General features: G+C 43.2%; 1 protein-coding gene across 2 annotated transcripts in view; it reads right to left on the bottom strand.

The window, feature by feature from the left end:
* LOC139413186 (protein MTSS 2-like) overlaps window positions 1-17,482 on the bottom strand; it is a 124,184-nt gene that overhangs the window by 5,118 nt on the left and 101,584 nt on the right. The window contains exons 8-13 of one of the 2 annotated variants that reach the window (XM_071160284.1): window positions 17,244-17,351; window positions 16,939-17,036; window positions 10,988-11,084; window positions 2,137-2,262; window positions 820-952; window positions 58-84 (exon numbers count right to left, since the gene is read on the bottom strand). In XM_071160284.1, the coding sequence (XP_071016385.1) occupies window positions 58-84; window positions 820-952; window positions 2,137-2,262; window positions 10,988-11,084; window positions 16,939-17,036; window positions 17,244-17,351 (589 nt within the window). The remainder of the gene's footprint in view (window positions 1-57; window positions 85-819; window positions 953-2,136; window positions 2,263-10,987; window positions 11,085-16,938; window positions 17,037-17,243; window positions 17,352-17,482) is intronic. The other variant, XM_071160285.1, reaches the window with a different exon arrangement.

Raw genomic sequence — 17,482 nt, 5'->3', positions numbered from 1 at the left:
TGACTTGTGAGGAACAGAGGGGGGAAAATCTAAAACAGTAACGGATAAGAAACCTACCATAAAGAGTCGGTTCTTTCTTTACAGCTGAAAAAGAATATAGGTTTGCGTTTAACTTGTATACAAATAAAAAGAGCACATTTTCTTTGATCTAAACATGATGTAGAGTGGGGAGGTGCTTTACAAAGTGACAGTCCAGCACCACAATGCTTTGAGAGGGACCAAACTGGAGTAGAACAACCTTCTCGGGTTGCAGGCTGATATGCTATGTATGGCTTTACATCTCGGCATACAGGCTTTTGATCCCACAAACAGGTGGGGTGAGGTGATGTGTGGAGAGAGGTCAAATTCAGACTTGGTTTTCAGGTAGCACTGCAGAAAAAAGCACATTATCCTACCATAGGCTACTTGCACAAACTGGTGTTGTGATAATGCTGTTGAAACAGGCATATGGATTGGGCAGAAGTGTAGACGTCATTCTGTTGTGATAGTGAAGTAACTGATGGATGCATGCCGCATACTGCAAGACAATCACAGATGTACAGACACACAGACAGATCCAAGCAAACAGACCCAAAAGCACAAATCATGACACACAACCAATAAGACAAGCATGCTGTATAAGATCCCTGACACAGAGAAACAGACACGTAGCTAGAAAAGCAGACAGTGCTGTGACCATGTAGGTTTGCGTCCCAAATGGCATCCTTCCCTACAGTGCCTGTTCAAAGGTAGTGCACTAGGTAGCTAATAGGGTGACAATTTGGTCGCAACCTAGGAGGGGTGTGGCGGGGGGTTTGGTGAGTGGAAGTCACTACTAACCGTGGGAGGGAATGGTGTCCTCGGAACAGGAGGGCGTGGTGGTCTGCGTGCTGTAGCCACTAGAGCAGTGGAGGGAGTCACGACTAGTGTGGGGGGCCTCCGAGTTGAGCCCACCGCCCAGGGTCAGGGCCAGCTATGAAAGGGAGTGTAACGGAGAGGGTGGAGTGCGGAAGGGAAGGAGGGATAGTGAGGAAGGGAGAGAATGAAACAGCGTGAGGGGAAGGTGGGAGGGAGAGATATTTGTTGAGGTGGGGGGGGGGTGGAGATGTTTATAGCGGAAGAGAATCCTTCCTCAACCTCTTGGCCTCTGCTGCCCCCTGTCAGCTGAACACTAAGAATACACCCTGAAATAGCTCTCGAACTATACTGATCACAAATATAAATGCAACATGAAGGAATTTAAATGATTATACTGAGTTACAGTTCATAGAAGGAAATAAATGAATTAGGCGCTAATTTATGGATTTCACATGACTGGGGCAGGGGCGCAGCCATAGGTGGGCCTGGAAGGGCATAGGCCCACCTACTGGGGAGCCAGGCCCAGCCAACCAGCCGGATGTGGAGGTACTGGGCTGGCGTGGTTACACATGGTCTGCGGTTGTGAGGCCGGTTGTGAGTACTTCCAAATTCTATAAAATGACGTTGGAGGCGGCTTATGGTAGAGAAATTAACATTAAATTATCTGGCAACAGCTCTGGTGGACATTCCTGCAGTCAGCATGCCAATTGCACTCTCCCTCAAAACTTGAGACCTCTGTGGCATTGTGTTGTGTGATAAAACTGCACATTTTAGTGGCCTTTTAATGTCCCCAGCACAAGGTGCACCTGTGTAATGATGATGTTTAATCAGTTTCTTGACATGCCACATCTGTCAGGTTACCACTTATTTAAGCTCTAACAATTTTGTATTTTCTTGGAAAACAAAATTAGGTCATTTATTTGATTTGATTTGATTTATTTAACCAGGCAAGTCATTAAGAACAAATTCTTATTTCCAATGATGGCCTACTAAATATTACTGCCTATATTTAATGTTATATAACTTTTTGCTATATATTTAGCCTGGAGTAATGCCTATGTAATGCAAAGAGTTGCCATCATTTCCTTGTGGAAATATTTCTTAAGTTATCATACAATCAATTAATTATTAATGGATTACAAAAAGGTTGGTTTGTTTGTCAATGATTCAGAAACGGTGGAACATACTGCACCGGTGCTTATTTGAATTAATAATTGACCACATATCAAAGTACAAACTGATAAGCATTCTTTCTATTGTGTGTGTGTGTGTGTGTGTCCGTTTGTGTGTATGTGCTACCTTTCCGGATGTGGACATGGTGCGCGCTCTCTCTCCGTGCTGTGTGTAGGCGTTGTGTGGAGGGGGCATGGCCGTGCCATTCTCTGTGCCCGGCCCGATCTGCCCCGACCACGGCCCGCTCAACTCCTGAAACAAATACTAAAAATATCACATTGTGCCACTGCCCACATATTGATATATTCTATACATATTCTATATATAGATACACCATTAAGTACAAGACACATTCTATAATCACTGTTGGACAATTAGATACAGACACTGTTACACGGTATACCGAAAGTTCGTTACTTTTTTTTCCCTTATCTGTTTAATGGCTTACCGTAAGTTGCCTATATGCAGCCAAAACAGAAAGAGGAATACAGAGACTTACGAGAGCAGCACTGCCCCCTCAATACTCTGAGCTTGCCTGGCAGGGTTGGTCCTACAAAGCCAAAGCCCCCTAATGGGAGAGCATAACATACAAGGAAATTCTCAAAGCTGCTATTGAGAACCTTGATGACCTTTAACCTAGCCTGTGGGGATTCCAGTGGGGTACCCCAACCCAGGTAGTGGCAGTTCTGGCAACACTGGATGCAGTAACCCATGGGGAGGGGGTCACACTCGGACATTCAGAGAGGGGGTATATTATTGTGACCCTGGTGGCACAAAATAATCAAAGGTCTGTCTGCACAGAGATGCTTGGGAAAATGGTCACAACGGGGGACTAGTGTGTGTGTGTGTGTATTTCAGGGGAACGTGGTGGATCTGATCTCCATCACCTGGACTTGACAATGGTTAATCAAATCTCCCCATTTTTGCGCAATCGTGCACGCTTTCTCAAACAGCTGTAACTGTACATACATTCGTAAATCAAGTCCTTGCTTTAGTTGGGATCTGGGATGTAACAACCGTTGAGCATGGGGGAAAGGGGTTGAGTGTGTAAAAGCATGCATGATAAACTACACGGTAATGTAAACGTTTTTTAAAAATATATATGTAAAAGTTTTTTTTAATATATATTTAAAAGTTTTTATATATATTTATATATAAATAATGGTCTGATGGTGATGTGGACATACTCGGTATACACATCCCAAAATAAATAAATGATCTCACTCCACTATTTTTATAGAAAGTTAGCAAAAATAGATATGATCTTGCTGCCATGTAAATACCTGTTTATTTGTGGAAAATCACCCGGATGAACTATTTAGTCATATCCCAGGTTACCTATTTGCTTATGGTCTTTCCTACACCTAGAAAACAGTTATTTAAATTACATTTATTTGGAACGGCATGCCAGACAAAATTAAACGGGCCTATTTATAATTACTATGAATTCAGAGGGCAGAAATGATTAAATATTAAAGCATTAGACTGCTCACTAAAGGCTTCAGTCATACAAAAGCTATACTTAAATCCTAACGGGTTCTCTAGCAAATGAATAAGAATGTCTCACCCCATGTTCAAGAATGGCCCTTTTCCCTTTATTCAAAGGAAATAAAATCTCCAAAATATATTTATTTTTAAAACAAGCCATGGAAAGTTGATTGCAATTTCAATTTAATCCACCAGAAAAAACACAGAACAAAGAATACAACAAATATTGTGGTTGAACTCAAATATACTATTAGAAGAAAAAAATATATACCTTAAATAGGACTTTGTAGTTGTCACACATGCAGCTAACAACTATATGGAAATGTCTGCTCTACCCAAAATTACAACAAACTAATTGCAGCATTACCGCAAAAATGGAAGAGGAAAGTGGAAGGGGGGGAAAGTAGGGAACTTGTATAAAAGACTATAATTGGTTAAAGAAAATTGTGATAAACAAAAAAGTATACCAGTTTCATTTAAGGACCCCAAAATTTACAGCTGTGCCATATAGATTGCAAAAAAGTTAGGAGGAGATTTTCGACCTACCGATTCCATGACACATGGTTTATGAACTGTTATGCAAAACGTCACCGGATTCAAAACTTTGAATTTTTTAATTATACAAACTTCTTGCAACAATGTTATATAAACTCAGCAAAAAAAGAAGCATTCTCTCACTGTCAACTGTGTTAATATTCAGCAAAATTAACATGTGTAGATATTTGTATGAACATAAGATTATGGCAACCATGGCATGGTATTGATGACAGGGAGAATTGTCCACCATGCATGATGATGTATACGGGTAAAATAGTCTAGCTAGATACATTTCCAGATTATACACATTTCTAATTTTGACAGAAAGTGATTTCATTTCAAGCTAAAGTATACAGCCAGCTAACGTTAGCTGGCTGGCTCCCTAGCTAATTTTACGTGTATGATATTATTCGCATCCCAGAGATGTTTGCTTGGGTGGTTAGAGGCTAATGTTAGCTAGCTAACATTGAACCTGGTTGGTTAGCTCCCAGCAGATTCATGCAGGGCGTGGTAACGTTATGAGTTGGCACTATGTTCATTGTTGTTTAACTAGCTAATGTTAGCTGGCTGGCTCGCTAGCTAACGTTACGTGTATGATCTTACACATTGTTTACCTAGCTAGGTTCATTCTTTCCTAGCTAGCCAGCTAGCTATATGTCTTAAGCTAAAGTGCACTGTTAGCTAGCTAGCGAACATTAGCTGGATAGCTCCCAAGTGGACGTTATTATTCATTTCCAAGAGCTGTTTGCTTTTCTAGTTCCCAGCACTGTGGCCTTGTTGGCACTTTGTTCATTGTTTAACTATCTAACGTTAGCTGGCTGGCTTGTTAGCTAATGTGACGTGCATGATATTATTCATATCCCAGATCCGCTTGCTTGGCTAGTTAGAGACTAATGTCAGCTAGCTAACATTGAACCTGATTGGTTAGTGCCCAGCAGATTCATGCAGGGTAGTAACAACATGATTTGGCACTATGTTCATTGTTGTTTAACTAGCTAACATTAGCTGGCTTGCTAGCTAACGTTACGTGATGTGTATGATCTTACACGTTGTTTACTTAGTTAGCTTGCAAGCTAGCTACATATCTTAACAAAAGACTATGCAAGTAACCATTTTGGGTGCATTCGTAAATTCAGAGTATGCCAGAGTGCAGAATAACTGAAGAATTTACAAAACGCACAACACCCGTTGAATATGGCCGGTGTCAGTAAAAGTTGGGAAAAAAACAATGAAATTGTTGCCAGCTGAGCTGGTTAGGCTGTTTTCATGTTATCCAGAGGCAAACAAATCATCGGCCAGAGTGTCAAGTGTGCGCTCTGAACGCCCCGAGAGCGAAAAGAGATGGGTGGGGCTAAAGCTTTAGGAGGGTGTGAACGATGCTGAACGGGTGTAGACAAAGAATAGCTCTTCACTAGGTACCAAAATATTCAAAAAAGGCCATTTTCTCAAAAGTGAGTTTACACATTTCTCAACTTTCAAAGCAGAATTACTTTCCCATTGCTCCTCAAAAATGCAGTGTGTGCTATACCCTTTTGTTGCTCTACTTTAATCTAATGTAAGAAACACAATTTCAAATTTTGCTACATTCAACCGATTTGAGCCGGTTGGTCACATTTGAGTGTTATGAAATAAAAAGTGAACTATACCTGACAAGTATGAGTGGTTTAGGTTAATTTCTCATCCTTTGTAGGCTCTGCGCATTTGCTGATCTACTGTTAGCTGATGTTTATTTTGCAAGCTACCGGTAGAAACTTTGTAAAGTTGGCTAAACATATTGAAAAGTTAACCGAATTATACTGTTTTCTTCAACCAACATAGTTTTACCTAGCCTACGTTGGTTTAACCATGATTGCTGCTGACAGACATGATAGGCTACATTGACTGATGGACCAAATCAAATTGGCTAGCTATAACAAATCCCTTCAATACTGCTAGAAAACAAGTTAACTTTCAGGGGATAAACTAGATGGCTATATCCAAATATTGCTTGATTTGTTTGCCATCTTTAGTGGTGATGACAGTAGTCCGATTAACAACTTGCCAATGTCAAGATCTTCCCAAAAGCCACATTCTATTATAAATACATACACATTTAAGACAGCTCATGCAAAAACAAAACAAGCAGTGGCCTGTTTGATGTGACAGAAGTGAAAGTCATTTTGACAATAAATAATATGGAACAGAGGTGAACATATCCATCCGGGCAGGCCGGCAGGTCCACTTAACACTGAATGAACAGGATGTAGACACAAGGAAGAGCACTAGGAAGGGCAGCGAGACTATCACAGGGACTGGAGGAAGTTAGAGGCACTAAATACTATATATACATAGCACTATATAGACAAAGTTATGTGGACACCCCTTCAAATGAGTCGAATTGGCTATTTCAGCCACCCCCGTTGCTTACAGGCGTATAAAATTGAGTGCTGTTATTGTGAAGTGGAAATATCTAGGAGCAACAACAGCTCAGCCGCGAAGTGGTAGGCTACACAAGCTCACAGAACGGGACCGCTGAGTGCTGATGCGGGTAAAAATGGTCTGTCCTCGTTGAAACACTCACTACCAAGTTCCAAACTGCCTCTGGAAGCAATGTCAGCACAATAATTATTAGTCGTGAGCTTCATGAAATAGGTTTCCATGGCCGAGCAGCTGCACACAAGCCTAAGATCACCATGGGCAATGCCATGCGTCGGGTGGAGTGGTTTAAAGCTGGAAGCCATTGGACTCTGGAGCAGTGGAAACGCGTTCTCTGGAGTGACAAATCATGCTTCACCATCTGGCAGTCCAACGGACAAATCTGGGTTTGGTGGATGCTAGGAGAACGCTATCAGCCTCAATGCATAGTGCCAACTGTAAAGTTTGGTGGAAGAGGAATAATGGTCTGGGGCTGGATTTCATGGTTAAGGCTGGGGCCCTTAGTTCCAGTGAAGGGACATCTTAAAGCTACAACATACAATGGCATTCTAGACGATGATGTGCTTCCAACTTTGTGGCAACAGTTTGGTAAAGCCCTTTCCTGTTTTAGCATGACAACGCTCACCGTTCACTTACTCTGCGTCTCACAAAGACACGTCAGTTGAAACCAAAAATCTCAAATTTGGACTCATCAGACCAAAGGACAGATTTCCACTGGTTTAATGTCCATTGCTCGTGTTTCTTGGCCCAAGCAAGTCTCTTCTTATTATTGGTGTCCTTTAGTAATGGTTTCATTGCAGCAATCCGACAATGAAGGCCTGATTCACGCATTCTCCTCTGAACAGTTGATGTTGAGATGTATCTGTTATTTGAGCTCTGTCAAGCAGATTTTCCTGTGGCGTTTCTCATGAGCCAGTTTCATCATAGAGCTTGATGGTTTTTGCGACTGCACTTGAAGAGACTTTCAAAGTTCTAGAAATGACTGACCTTCATGTCTTAAAGTAATGATGGAATGGTGTTTCTCTTTGCTTATTTGAGCTGTTCTTGCCATAATATGGATTTGATCTTTTAACAAATAGGGCTATCTTCTGTATACCACCCCTACCTTGTCACAACACAACTGATTGGTCCAACTGCATTAAGGAAGGAAATAAATTCCACAAATTGACTTTGAACAAGGCACACCTGTTAATTTAAATGCATTCCCGGTGACTACCTTATGAAGCTGGTTGAGAAAATGCCAAGAGTGTGCAAAGCTGTAATCAAGGCAAAGGGTGGCTATTTGAAGAATCTCAAATATATTTGATATGTTTAACACTTCTTGGGTTACTACATGATTCCATATGTGTTATTACAGAGTTGATGTCTTCACTATTATTCTACAATGTAGAAATATAAAAAATGAAGAAAAACCCTTGAATGAGTAGGTGTGTCTTTTGACTGGTACTGTACACATACACACACATATACACATATACAGTTGAAGTCTGAAGTTTACATACACTTAGATTGGAGTCATTATAACTTGTTTTTCAAACACTCCACATTTCTTGTTAACAAACTATAGTTTTGGCAAGTCGGTTAGGACAACTTGTGCATGACAAGTCATTTTTCCAACAATTGTTTACAGACAGATGATTTCACTTATAATTCACTGCATCACAATTCCAGTGGGTCAGAAGTTTACATACCGTAATTTCCGGACTATAAGCCGCTACTTTATTCCCACACTTTGAACCTCACGGTTTATACAATAACGCGGCTAATTTATGGATTTTTCCCGCTTTCACAAGATTCATGCCGCCAAAAAACTGAGCACCGTCACATAATGTGACGTAAATCAAGCGCGCTCAAACTTCCCATCATTCTGATTACGGTAGTAATTTTGTCACCCTCATCATGGCAAAGACACAGAGAAATGCATATGCATAGCTTTCAAGTTGAAGGCGATCGATCTGGCTGTTGGAAAAGGAACTAGAGCTGCTGCACGGGAGCTTGGCCTTAATGAGTCGATGATAAGACGTTGGAAAGAAGCGTGAGGAACTGACTCAGTGCAAAAAGACAACAAAAGCTTTCAGAGGGAAGAAAAGCAGATGGCCCAAAGTATTTGCAGCCACTCGACATCAGTGTAAATCGTGCATTTAAGGTGGCGCTCCTTGTTCAGTGGGAGGCTTGGATGACAAGTGGGGAGAAATCCTTCACTAAAACGGGCCGCATGCGAAGAGCAACTTATGGTCAAGTCTGCTAGTGGGTCCTGACAGCGTGGAGCATTGTCAAAAAATCCACTATCATCAACGGGTTTCGAAAGGCTGGACTGCTGCGTGTTGAAGGGGCAGCATGAGCTCAGCGGGGTATTTGCCTCCGGATGAAAGTGACGAGAGCGACAATGAAAACGATCCAACATCGGATGAAGCAATTCTGAGGCTATTCAACTCCGACACCGAAGGAGATGGCTTCAGTGGTTTCAGTGCACAGGAGGAGGAAGATAGGGACCAATGACTTTCTTGGTAGGCCACTGTTTAATTTTTGCTACAAGCCGTGTTTTGTTTAAAGGCTGCGTAAAGTTCATTTGTTTCAATGTATCGGTAGGCACCTGCGGCTTAGACATGTGCGGCTTATTCATGTACAAAATACATATTTTTTAATAATTCAGTGGGTGCGGTTTATATTCAGGCGCGCTTAATAGTCCAGCAATTACGGTACACTAAGTTGACTGGCATCAAGGCCTACCTTCAAACTCAGTGCCTCTTTGCTTGACATCATGAGAAAATCAAAAGAAATCGGCCAATAAAAACAATTGGAGACCTCAACAAGTCTGGTTCATCCTTGGGAGCAATTTCCAAACGCCTGAAGGTACCACGTTCATCTGTACAAACAATAGTATGCAAGTATAAACACCATGGGACCACGCAGCCGTCATACCGCTCAGGAAGGAGACGCATTCTGTCAACTAGAGATGAACGTACTTTGGTGCAATAAGTGCAAATCAATCCCAGAACAACAGCAAAGGACCTTGTGAAGATGCTGGAGGAAACAGGTACCAAAGTATCTATATCCACAGTAACACAAATCATATATCGACATAACCTGAAAGGCTGCTCAGCAAGGAAGAAGCCACTGCTCCAAAACCGCAATAAAAAAAGACAGACTACGGTTTGCTGCACACTGCACACATGGACAAAGCTCGTAGTTTTGGAGAAATGTCCTCTGGTTTGATGAAACAGAAATATAACAACTGTTTGGCCATAATGACCATCATTAAATTTGGAGGAAAAAGTGGGAGGCTTGCAAGCCAAAGAACACCATCCCAACCGTGAAGCACGGGGGTGGCAGCATCATGTTGTGGGGGTGCTTTGCTGCAGGAGGGAATGGTGCACTTCACAAAATAGATGGCACCATGAGGAGGAAACTTACGTGGATATATTGAAGCAACATCTCAAGACATCAGTTAGGAAGTTAAAGCTTGGTCGCAAATGGGTCTTCCAAACGGACAATGACCCCAAGCATACTTCCAAAGTTGTGGCAAAATGGCTTAAGGACAACAAAGTCAAGGTATTGGAGTGTATGTAAACTTCCGACTTCAACTGTATATAAAACACACACACACACACACACACACACACACACACACACATAGAATTACTATATTAGCACAGTAGCTATTACACAGTCAACTGTTACTGTTCTAGGAGCAATGGCTTTTAGACCTTCAGGAGGCAGCTAGTAGGGTTATAGAGAACTTCAAGTTGATCATTTTACTTTTCCAGTGGGCAGCAGGTCAAAGTAAGGGCTAATAGTAAATTATCCAAAGCTGTTTATCTCACTCTCACACAGATGCAGTACTCTCACATACCCACACAGTAACAGACAGACACTGGATACATTCATTTGACAGAACTGGACAAATACAGACAACACGCATTATGCACACACACGCTTACATGGGGGCCATGAGTGGGGGTTTACGCCACAGTGGGTATACAGGGGGCCAGTAAGGGGGTGCGTGTTCTCACAGTGGTGTCTCTGTGGCTGGTTTGGCTGGCAGAGCGGACATGGGTGCGGTGGGCACCAGAGCGGGCGGAGATGGTTGGCGAGTTGCCCTCGCTGAGGGAGCGCGCGGTACCGTCAAAGCCCGCAAAGCGTGCCAACGGACTGGGCGAGCGGCGCTACCCACGAAGGGACGACGGGAAGAGGGATAGAGAGAAAATGGTTTGTGTTTCAAGCAGCGGAAGTTGTAACTCAGGTTGAGGGAGGGGGCCAGACAGAGCAGCGTCTTTCTTTTATACTGTTTACTGGGGTTTAGATAAAACAGTACTCAAGTTAAGGGCAATAGTTTGAACTTTGAATGTAAGAATGATTTAATATACTATGCTGCAGTGGACTGAAGTTTTCTTTCAAATTTGTTGAAATCAAGCCCCCTGGGCAAAAGTGCAGCAATGGGGTGAGATTATGATTGATGCATTTGAAAAATTCAGCAGCCAAAATAATAAAGGGCACATAGGAGCATTTCAAAATGGAGAAAGTCAGTCAGTCTTACCTGTGCTGGGTACATGGAGGGCAGGCAAAGGTGAATGCTGTCCACCGAGGTAGCGATGGAGTCCAGAGAGGGGACGTACCTAATAGAGTTGTAGTTACTGAGAGAGTGAGAGAGCGAGAAAGTTTGTGGAAGAGAAATAAATCATATTAATGAAAAAGGAAATAAGATAAATAAAAAAGGAGAGAAAGACAACAAGGCATAGAAACCTGGCACCATTACATCTGAAATAGAGCCAAGCGACAGACAGTGTGTGAACAAACTTCAGAAAAAAATGTAAACTATTTTTTTTAAGGAACTCAGTCCGGCTTTCAACTTACTCTTGAAAGTTGTAATAGTAGAATGCACAAGGTTCAATCTCGAAATGTAGTGCATCATCAGTTTTCCTCGTCATGTCAGTCATTAGAGCAGGGGTTCCCAAACTTTTTCACTCGGTGCCCCCCCCCCCCCAGCATTGGGGACCACCCCGCCCCCCCGAACGCGTAACTTCTATGTGCACAAGCACTGTTCATGACAAATTGTTCACCTCTCGTTGGTGGAGAGAATTTTGCAGGGTTAAAACTTATTTCCTGCCATTCTACACATTTTGTCATGGGGTGCAAAGAAAATGTTGCAGTTTTAAAGCACATTATCTTGCAAATCTATACATTTTGCCATGTCTAATGTGTATTCATGTGATATTTGAGTGATACAATTTACAACAATAACTATGGACAGATTATTTATTTTTTGAATCATTAACTGACATGGGCTAATTGATCTGGAGTTATAAAGAGAGTTATAAATAGCTAAGGTATGCAATGACTAACATGAGAAGAGAAAGTGGGGCCCCGAGTGAAAAAGTTAACCCTGAAGGAGCTGCAAAGCAAAGCTCCACTGCAGAGATTGGAGTATCTGTCCATAGGACCACTTTAAGCCATACACTCCACAAGGCTGGCTTTATGGAAGAGTGACCAGAAAAAAGCCATTGCTTAAAGAACACATTAAGCGAACACATTTGCCAAAAGGCAAGAGGGAGACTCCCCAAACATATGGAAGAAGGTACTCTGACTAAAATTGAGCTTTTTGGAAATCAAGGAAAGCGCTATGTCTGGCGCAAATCCAACACCTCTTCACCCGAGAACACCATCCCCACAGTGAAGCATGGTGGTGGCAGCATCATGCTGTGGGGATGTTTTTCCATCGGCAGGGACTGGGAAACTGGTCAGAATTGAAGAAATGATGGACAGCGCTAAATACTATGAAATTCTTGAGGGAAACCTGTTCCACTCTTCCAGAGATTTGAGACCGGGATGGAGGTTCACCTTCCAGCAGGACAATGACCAGAAGCATACTGCTAAAGCAACACGAGTGGTTTAGGGGAAACATTTAAATGTCTTGGAATGGCCTAGTTAAAGCCCAGACCTCAATCCAATTGAGAATCTGTGGTATGACTTAAAGATTGCTGTACACCAGTGGAACCTATCCGACTCGAAGGAGCTGGAGCAGTTTTGCCTTGAAGAATGGGCAGAAATCCCAGTGTCTAAATGTGCCAAGCTTATAGAGACATACCCCAAGAGACTTCCAGCTGTAATAGCTGCAAAAGGTGGTTCTATAAAGTATTGACTTTGGGGGGGGGGGGGGGGGGGGGATAGTTATGCACGCTCAAGTTATTTTTTTTGGTCTTATTTCATATTTTGCATCTTCAAAGTGGTAGGCATGTTGTGTAAATCAAATGATACAAACCCCCAACAAATCCAGGTTGTAAGGCAACAAAATAGGAATAATGCCAAGGGTAGTGAATACTTTTGCAAGGCACTGTAGTTCTGTCCTTGAGCTGTTCTGTATTATGTTTCATGTTAAGGAAGAGTAGCTGCTGCTTTTGCAACAGCTAATGGGGATCCTAATAAAATACCATCCTCTGACATGTAATGAACAATTACTTCTGAAATTAACCTATTGAGTCGGTGGATAACTGATGTATTGGAAACTGCACACGGACACCGTGGTCCTTTTTTCTGATATAAAGAGCTGCACATTTTGATGTGTCTTACTACATTGTATGTTTTCTGGTTAATGTATTTTTTAAATTGTACGTTAGGTTGTCTAGTCATAACATTCAGATGCAGTAGATGGTGTAGAATACAGTATATACACATATGAGTAGTGTAGGATATGTAAACATTATATAAAGTGACGTTATTTAAAGTGACTAGTGATACCTTTATTAAGTCTAATTATTTAAGTGGCCAGAGATTTGAGTCTATGTTGGCAGCAGCTATGTAAGTGGGAAACTGGTTAGTGATGTTAAACAGCCATCACTATGTTAGTGATGGCTGTTTAACAGTCTGATGGCCTTGAGATAGAAGCTGTTTTTCCGTCTCTTGGTCCCACCTTTGACGCAACTGTACTGACATCGCCTTCTGGATGATAGCGCGGTGAACAGGCTGTGGCTTGGGTGGTTGTTGTCCTTGGTGATCTTTTTTCCTTCCTGTGACATCGGGTGCTGTAGCTGTCCTGGAGGGAAGGTAGTTTGCCCCCGGGGATGTGTTGTGCAGACCGCACTACCCTCTGGAGAGCCCTGCGGTTGTGGGCGCGGTAAGCAAATTGGAGGGGGTCTAGGGTATCAGGTAGGGTGGAGGTGATATGATCCTTGACTCGTCTCTCAAAGCACTTCATGATGACAGAAGTGAGTGCTACAGGGCGATAGTTATTTAGTTCAGTTACCTTAGCTTTCTTGGGAACAGGAACATCTTGAAGCATGCGGGGACAACAGACTGGGCTAGGGATGGTTAAATATGTCTGTAAACACACCAGCCAGCTGGTCTGTGCATGCTCTGAGTACGTGGCTAGGGATGCCGTCTGGGCCGGTAGCCTTGCGAGGGTTAACAAGTTTTAAATGTTTTATTCACGTTGGCCACGGAGGAGGAGAGCCCACAGGCTTTGGTAGTGGGCCGTGTCAGTGGCACTGCATTGTCCTCAAAGTGTGAAAAGAAGTTATTTAGTTTGTCTGGAAGCAAGACGATGTCCTCGACGGGGCTGGTTTTCTTTTTGTAATCTGTGATTGACTGTAGACCCTGACACATATGTCTCATGTTTGAGCTTTTGAATTGCGACTCTACTTTGTCTCTATACTGATGCTTTGCTTGTGTGATTGCCTTGCGGAGGGAATAGCTGCACTGTTTGTATTTGGTCATGTTTCCGGTCGCCTTGCCATGATTAAAAGCGGTGGTTCGCGCTTTCAGTTTTGCGCCAATGTTGCCATCAATCCACGGTTTCTGGTTAGGTAAGGTTTTAATGGCCTGCATTTGCCTCATGCAGGGCGACGCAGCACGACACATCTTCATCGATCCAGAGCATCTCAAACATGCTCAATGCAGGCCATGGAAGAATTTTCCAAGAATTGTGTTCAGATCCTTGCAACATGGGCTGTGCATTAGCATGCTAAAACACGAGGTGATTGCAGCAGATGAATGGCAATGATGAATCACAGTATCTGTCCATTCAAATGGCCATAGATAAAATGCAATTGTGTTCGTTCTCTGTAGCTATGCCTGCCCATACCATAACCCCACAATGGGGTACACGTTGACATCAGGAAACCACTCTCCCACACAATGCTATACAACGCTATTTGCCATCTGCCCTGTACAGTAGAAACCGGGATTCATCCGTGAAGAGCACACTTCTCTAGTGTGCCAGTGGCAATCAAAGGTGAGCATTTGCCCACTGAAGTCGGTAACGACACCTAACTGCAGTCAGGTCAAGACCCAGTTGAGGACAACGAGCACACAGATGAGCTTCCGGTTGGACGTACTGCCAGATTCTCAAAAATGACATTGAAGGCGGCTTATGGTAGAGAAATTAACATTTGTGTCATTGTGTTGTGTGACAAACCTGCACATTTTAGAGAGAGGCCTTTTATTGTCCCCCAGCACAAGGTGCACCTGTATAATTATCATGCTGCTTAATCAGCTTCTTGATATGCCACAACTATCAGGTGGAAGGATTATCTTGGCAAGGAGAAATGCGCACTAACAGGGATGTACATTTCTGGGATCTTTTATTTGAGCTCATGGGAAACATGGGACCAACACTTTACATGTTGAGTTAATATTTTGCTCAGTGCATAAGTCAGAAGTATGATGAAGATATAAAGTGGGGACTCTAGCAAGCCCCATTAATAAAGCCTCTTCTTCTTTTGTAGCTCCCAAGGCAGCACCCTGAATACCATGTGGACAGAGGTATGCAGTCACGCTCTCGTCATGTTTTGCAGTTAGGTGTAGTTTTGCAGTTAGGTGTAGTTTTGCAGTTAGGTAATGTTCCAAATGGCACCCTATTCCCTATATAGTACACTACTTTCGGCCCATGGGGCTCTGGTCAAAAATACTGCACTATGTAGGTAGAAGGGTGCCATTTGGGACACATACTAAATCAAACTGTGTGAATCCAATCATGGACTTTGGTGTACTGGCCATCCAAATAGCTAAAAGTAGAAGGCCTGGTTTGAATGTGTAAATGATCTGCTACATCAACACACTGCAGGTCTTGAGCATAGTAGTAGTTTAGAGAAACGTTTGACTGCTTAAGTGGAAACTGAGCTCTGCCAGTGGAGAGTTGTCAGAACAGACTGTAGTGGAAACTACCGCTCTCAATGACTATCCCAAACAGGCTGGACCAATGAGGGCTGTGGTGTGTGTGTGTGCGTGCTTGTATGAGTTCCAAAGAGAGGACTGCAAAGCCAAGTTGACAGAAAACCCAAAGCCAACTCAACCTCAAACTGTTGCAATTTTTTATACTGTAGTTTGATATTTACTGTACATTATAGAGGTCTTGTTGACACCTTTAGCTAACCAAAGAGCGTAATGAATGTCATACATCATCAATTACAATAGCAATACATATAATCACATTCAAATAAACTTTGACTCGTGTTTAGGTGCATTGGACAAGGGTTCGGATGAGGTACACTTTGGAGTATTATTTGGAGAGTACCCCATGAAGACTGGAGATCTAAGCCTAGTCATTCTCCCACTTGCCTGCTCACCCTTCTACCCTCTCTATGATGGAGGAAGTCATCCACCCACCCTCCCTACCCCAATCAGCTCCTGGGGGACGTGCGTTTTGGCTGTGGCATGGACGACCAGTATACTCCTCCCCCCACCATGGGATACACACACACACACACACACATTCCCCTCTTATACACAGTGAGATGAAATCCGGAACATGTGTTTGTGTCTGCACACAGTAAAGGCTTGCTGCAGACATCCTGAGTGAGATGACGCCAAGTGTGTGTGTGCTCCATGCATGCGTGTGTGTGTGTGTCATCCCAGGCCATTCCATGGTAAGCAGACAGGACACATGGGTGACAGACTGTCTGCAGCCGCCACGCCCCACTATTCTTCCCTTCCCTTGGCTCCACTTTACATGTCCCCTCGGAACTTTACTCAGTCACCTGCTCTCTTTATCATCCCTCCCCTATCTCCCCCTCCTTCATCCCTCTCCAAGGCTGCGTTCCAAATGGCGCACTATTCCCTACACACTGCACTACTTTTGACTTGGCTCTGGCCAAAAGTAGTGCAGTATTTAGGGAAAAGGGTGCCATTTAGGGATCAAATGTTTAACTAAACCCTATTACGGGAGCACACTTCCTGAGCTGGCTCCAGTCAGTGAAACTGTGATAGCACAGACACACTGAACTTCACTTAGCTGCTCTTACTATCCATTTGATCCAGTTTCTCTTCCTGCACCGCCCCAATTTGGTAAGCTCTCTAAATATCAAGACGGCCCCCATGCAGTGTCAAAGTCAGGGACTTTGGTGTGAAGCAGTGTGCGTATGTGTGCCCATACTTAGTACCTGAGTACTTAGTGTAGTGTGTGTGTACACAAGTGTTGGAAAGTTCGTGTATGAGTAAGAATGTGTGAGTACGTGTGTGTGATTTGTGTTTTTGCGTGTGTGTGTGTTTAGCTACCTGCTGATGCTGCTCTTGCGGGACAGCGTGTTGCTGGGGGAGGCAGGGGGCGTCTGGTAACTGTAGCTGTATTCAGATCCCTTCAGATCCAAGATCACCTGTTGAGTGGGGAGAAAAAAATAATGTGTGAGAATGAGTACATGGAACAGTGGGAATATCTAACACTGTGTGTGTGTGTATGTGGTTAAGTGTATTTGGGAAGGTATATTGATGTCTCTGTGTGTGGTGCGAACAAGTGTGTGTGTGTGTGTGTGTGTGTGTGTGTGTGTGTGTGTGTGTGTGTGTGTGTGTGTCATCCAGCTTACCTGTTCGCTGGCGAGGGGCAGTTTGCTGGGCTCGGCCGTCAGGATGCTCAGGTCTTCTAGGATGGTCTGCAGGTGGGTCACTTCTCCCAGCATGCTAATCTCATGATCCTGTACACACATAACCACAGATCAGACACACACAACCAATCACCAAAAACCACAGCGCTGCCCATAACCACAGATCCCAGACACAACTATCAGTTACAAATAGCCCCTAGTAACAAGGCTTGGGCGGTATA

This window comes from Oncorhynchus clarkii, chromosome 7 (assembly GCF_045791955.1).
Source record: "Oncorhynchus clarkii lewisi isolate Uvic-CL-2024 chromosome 7, UVic_Ocla_1.0, whole genome shotgun sequence".
Lineage (NCBI taxonomy): Eukaryota > Metazoa > Chordata > Actinopteri > Salmoniformes > Salmonidae > Oncorhynchus > Oncorhynchus clarkii.
The sequence above is the reverse complement of the archived record's forward strand: the minus strand, read 5'-3'. Positions and strand labels throughout refer to the sequence as shown.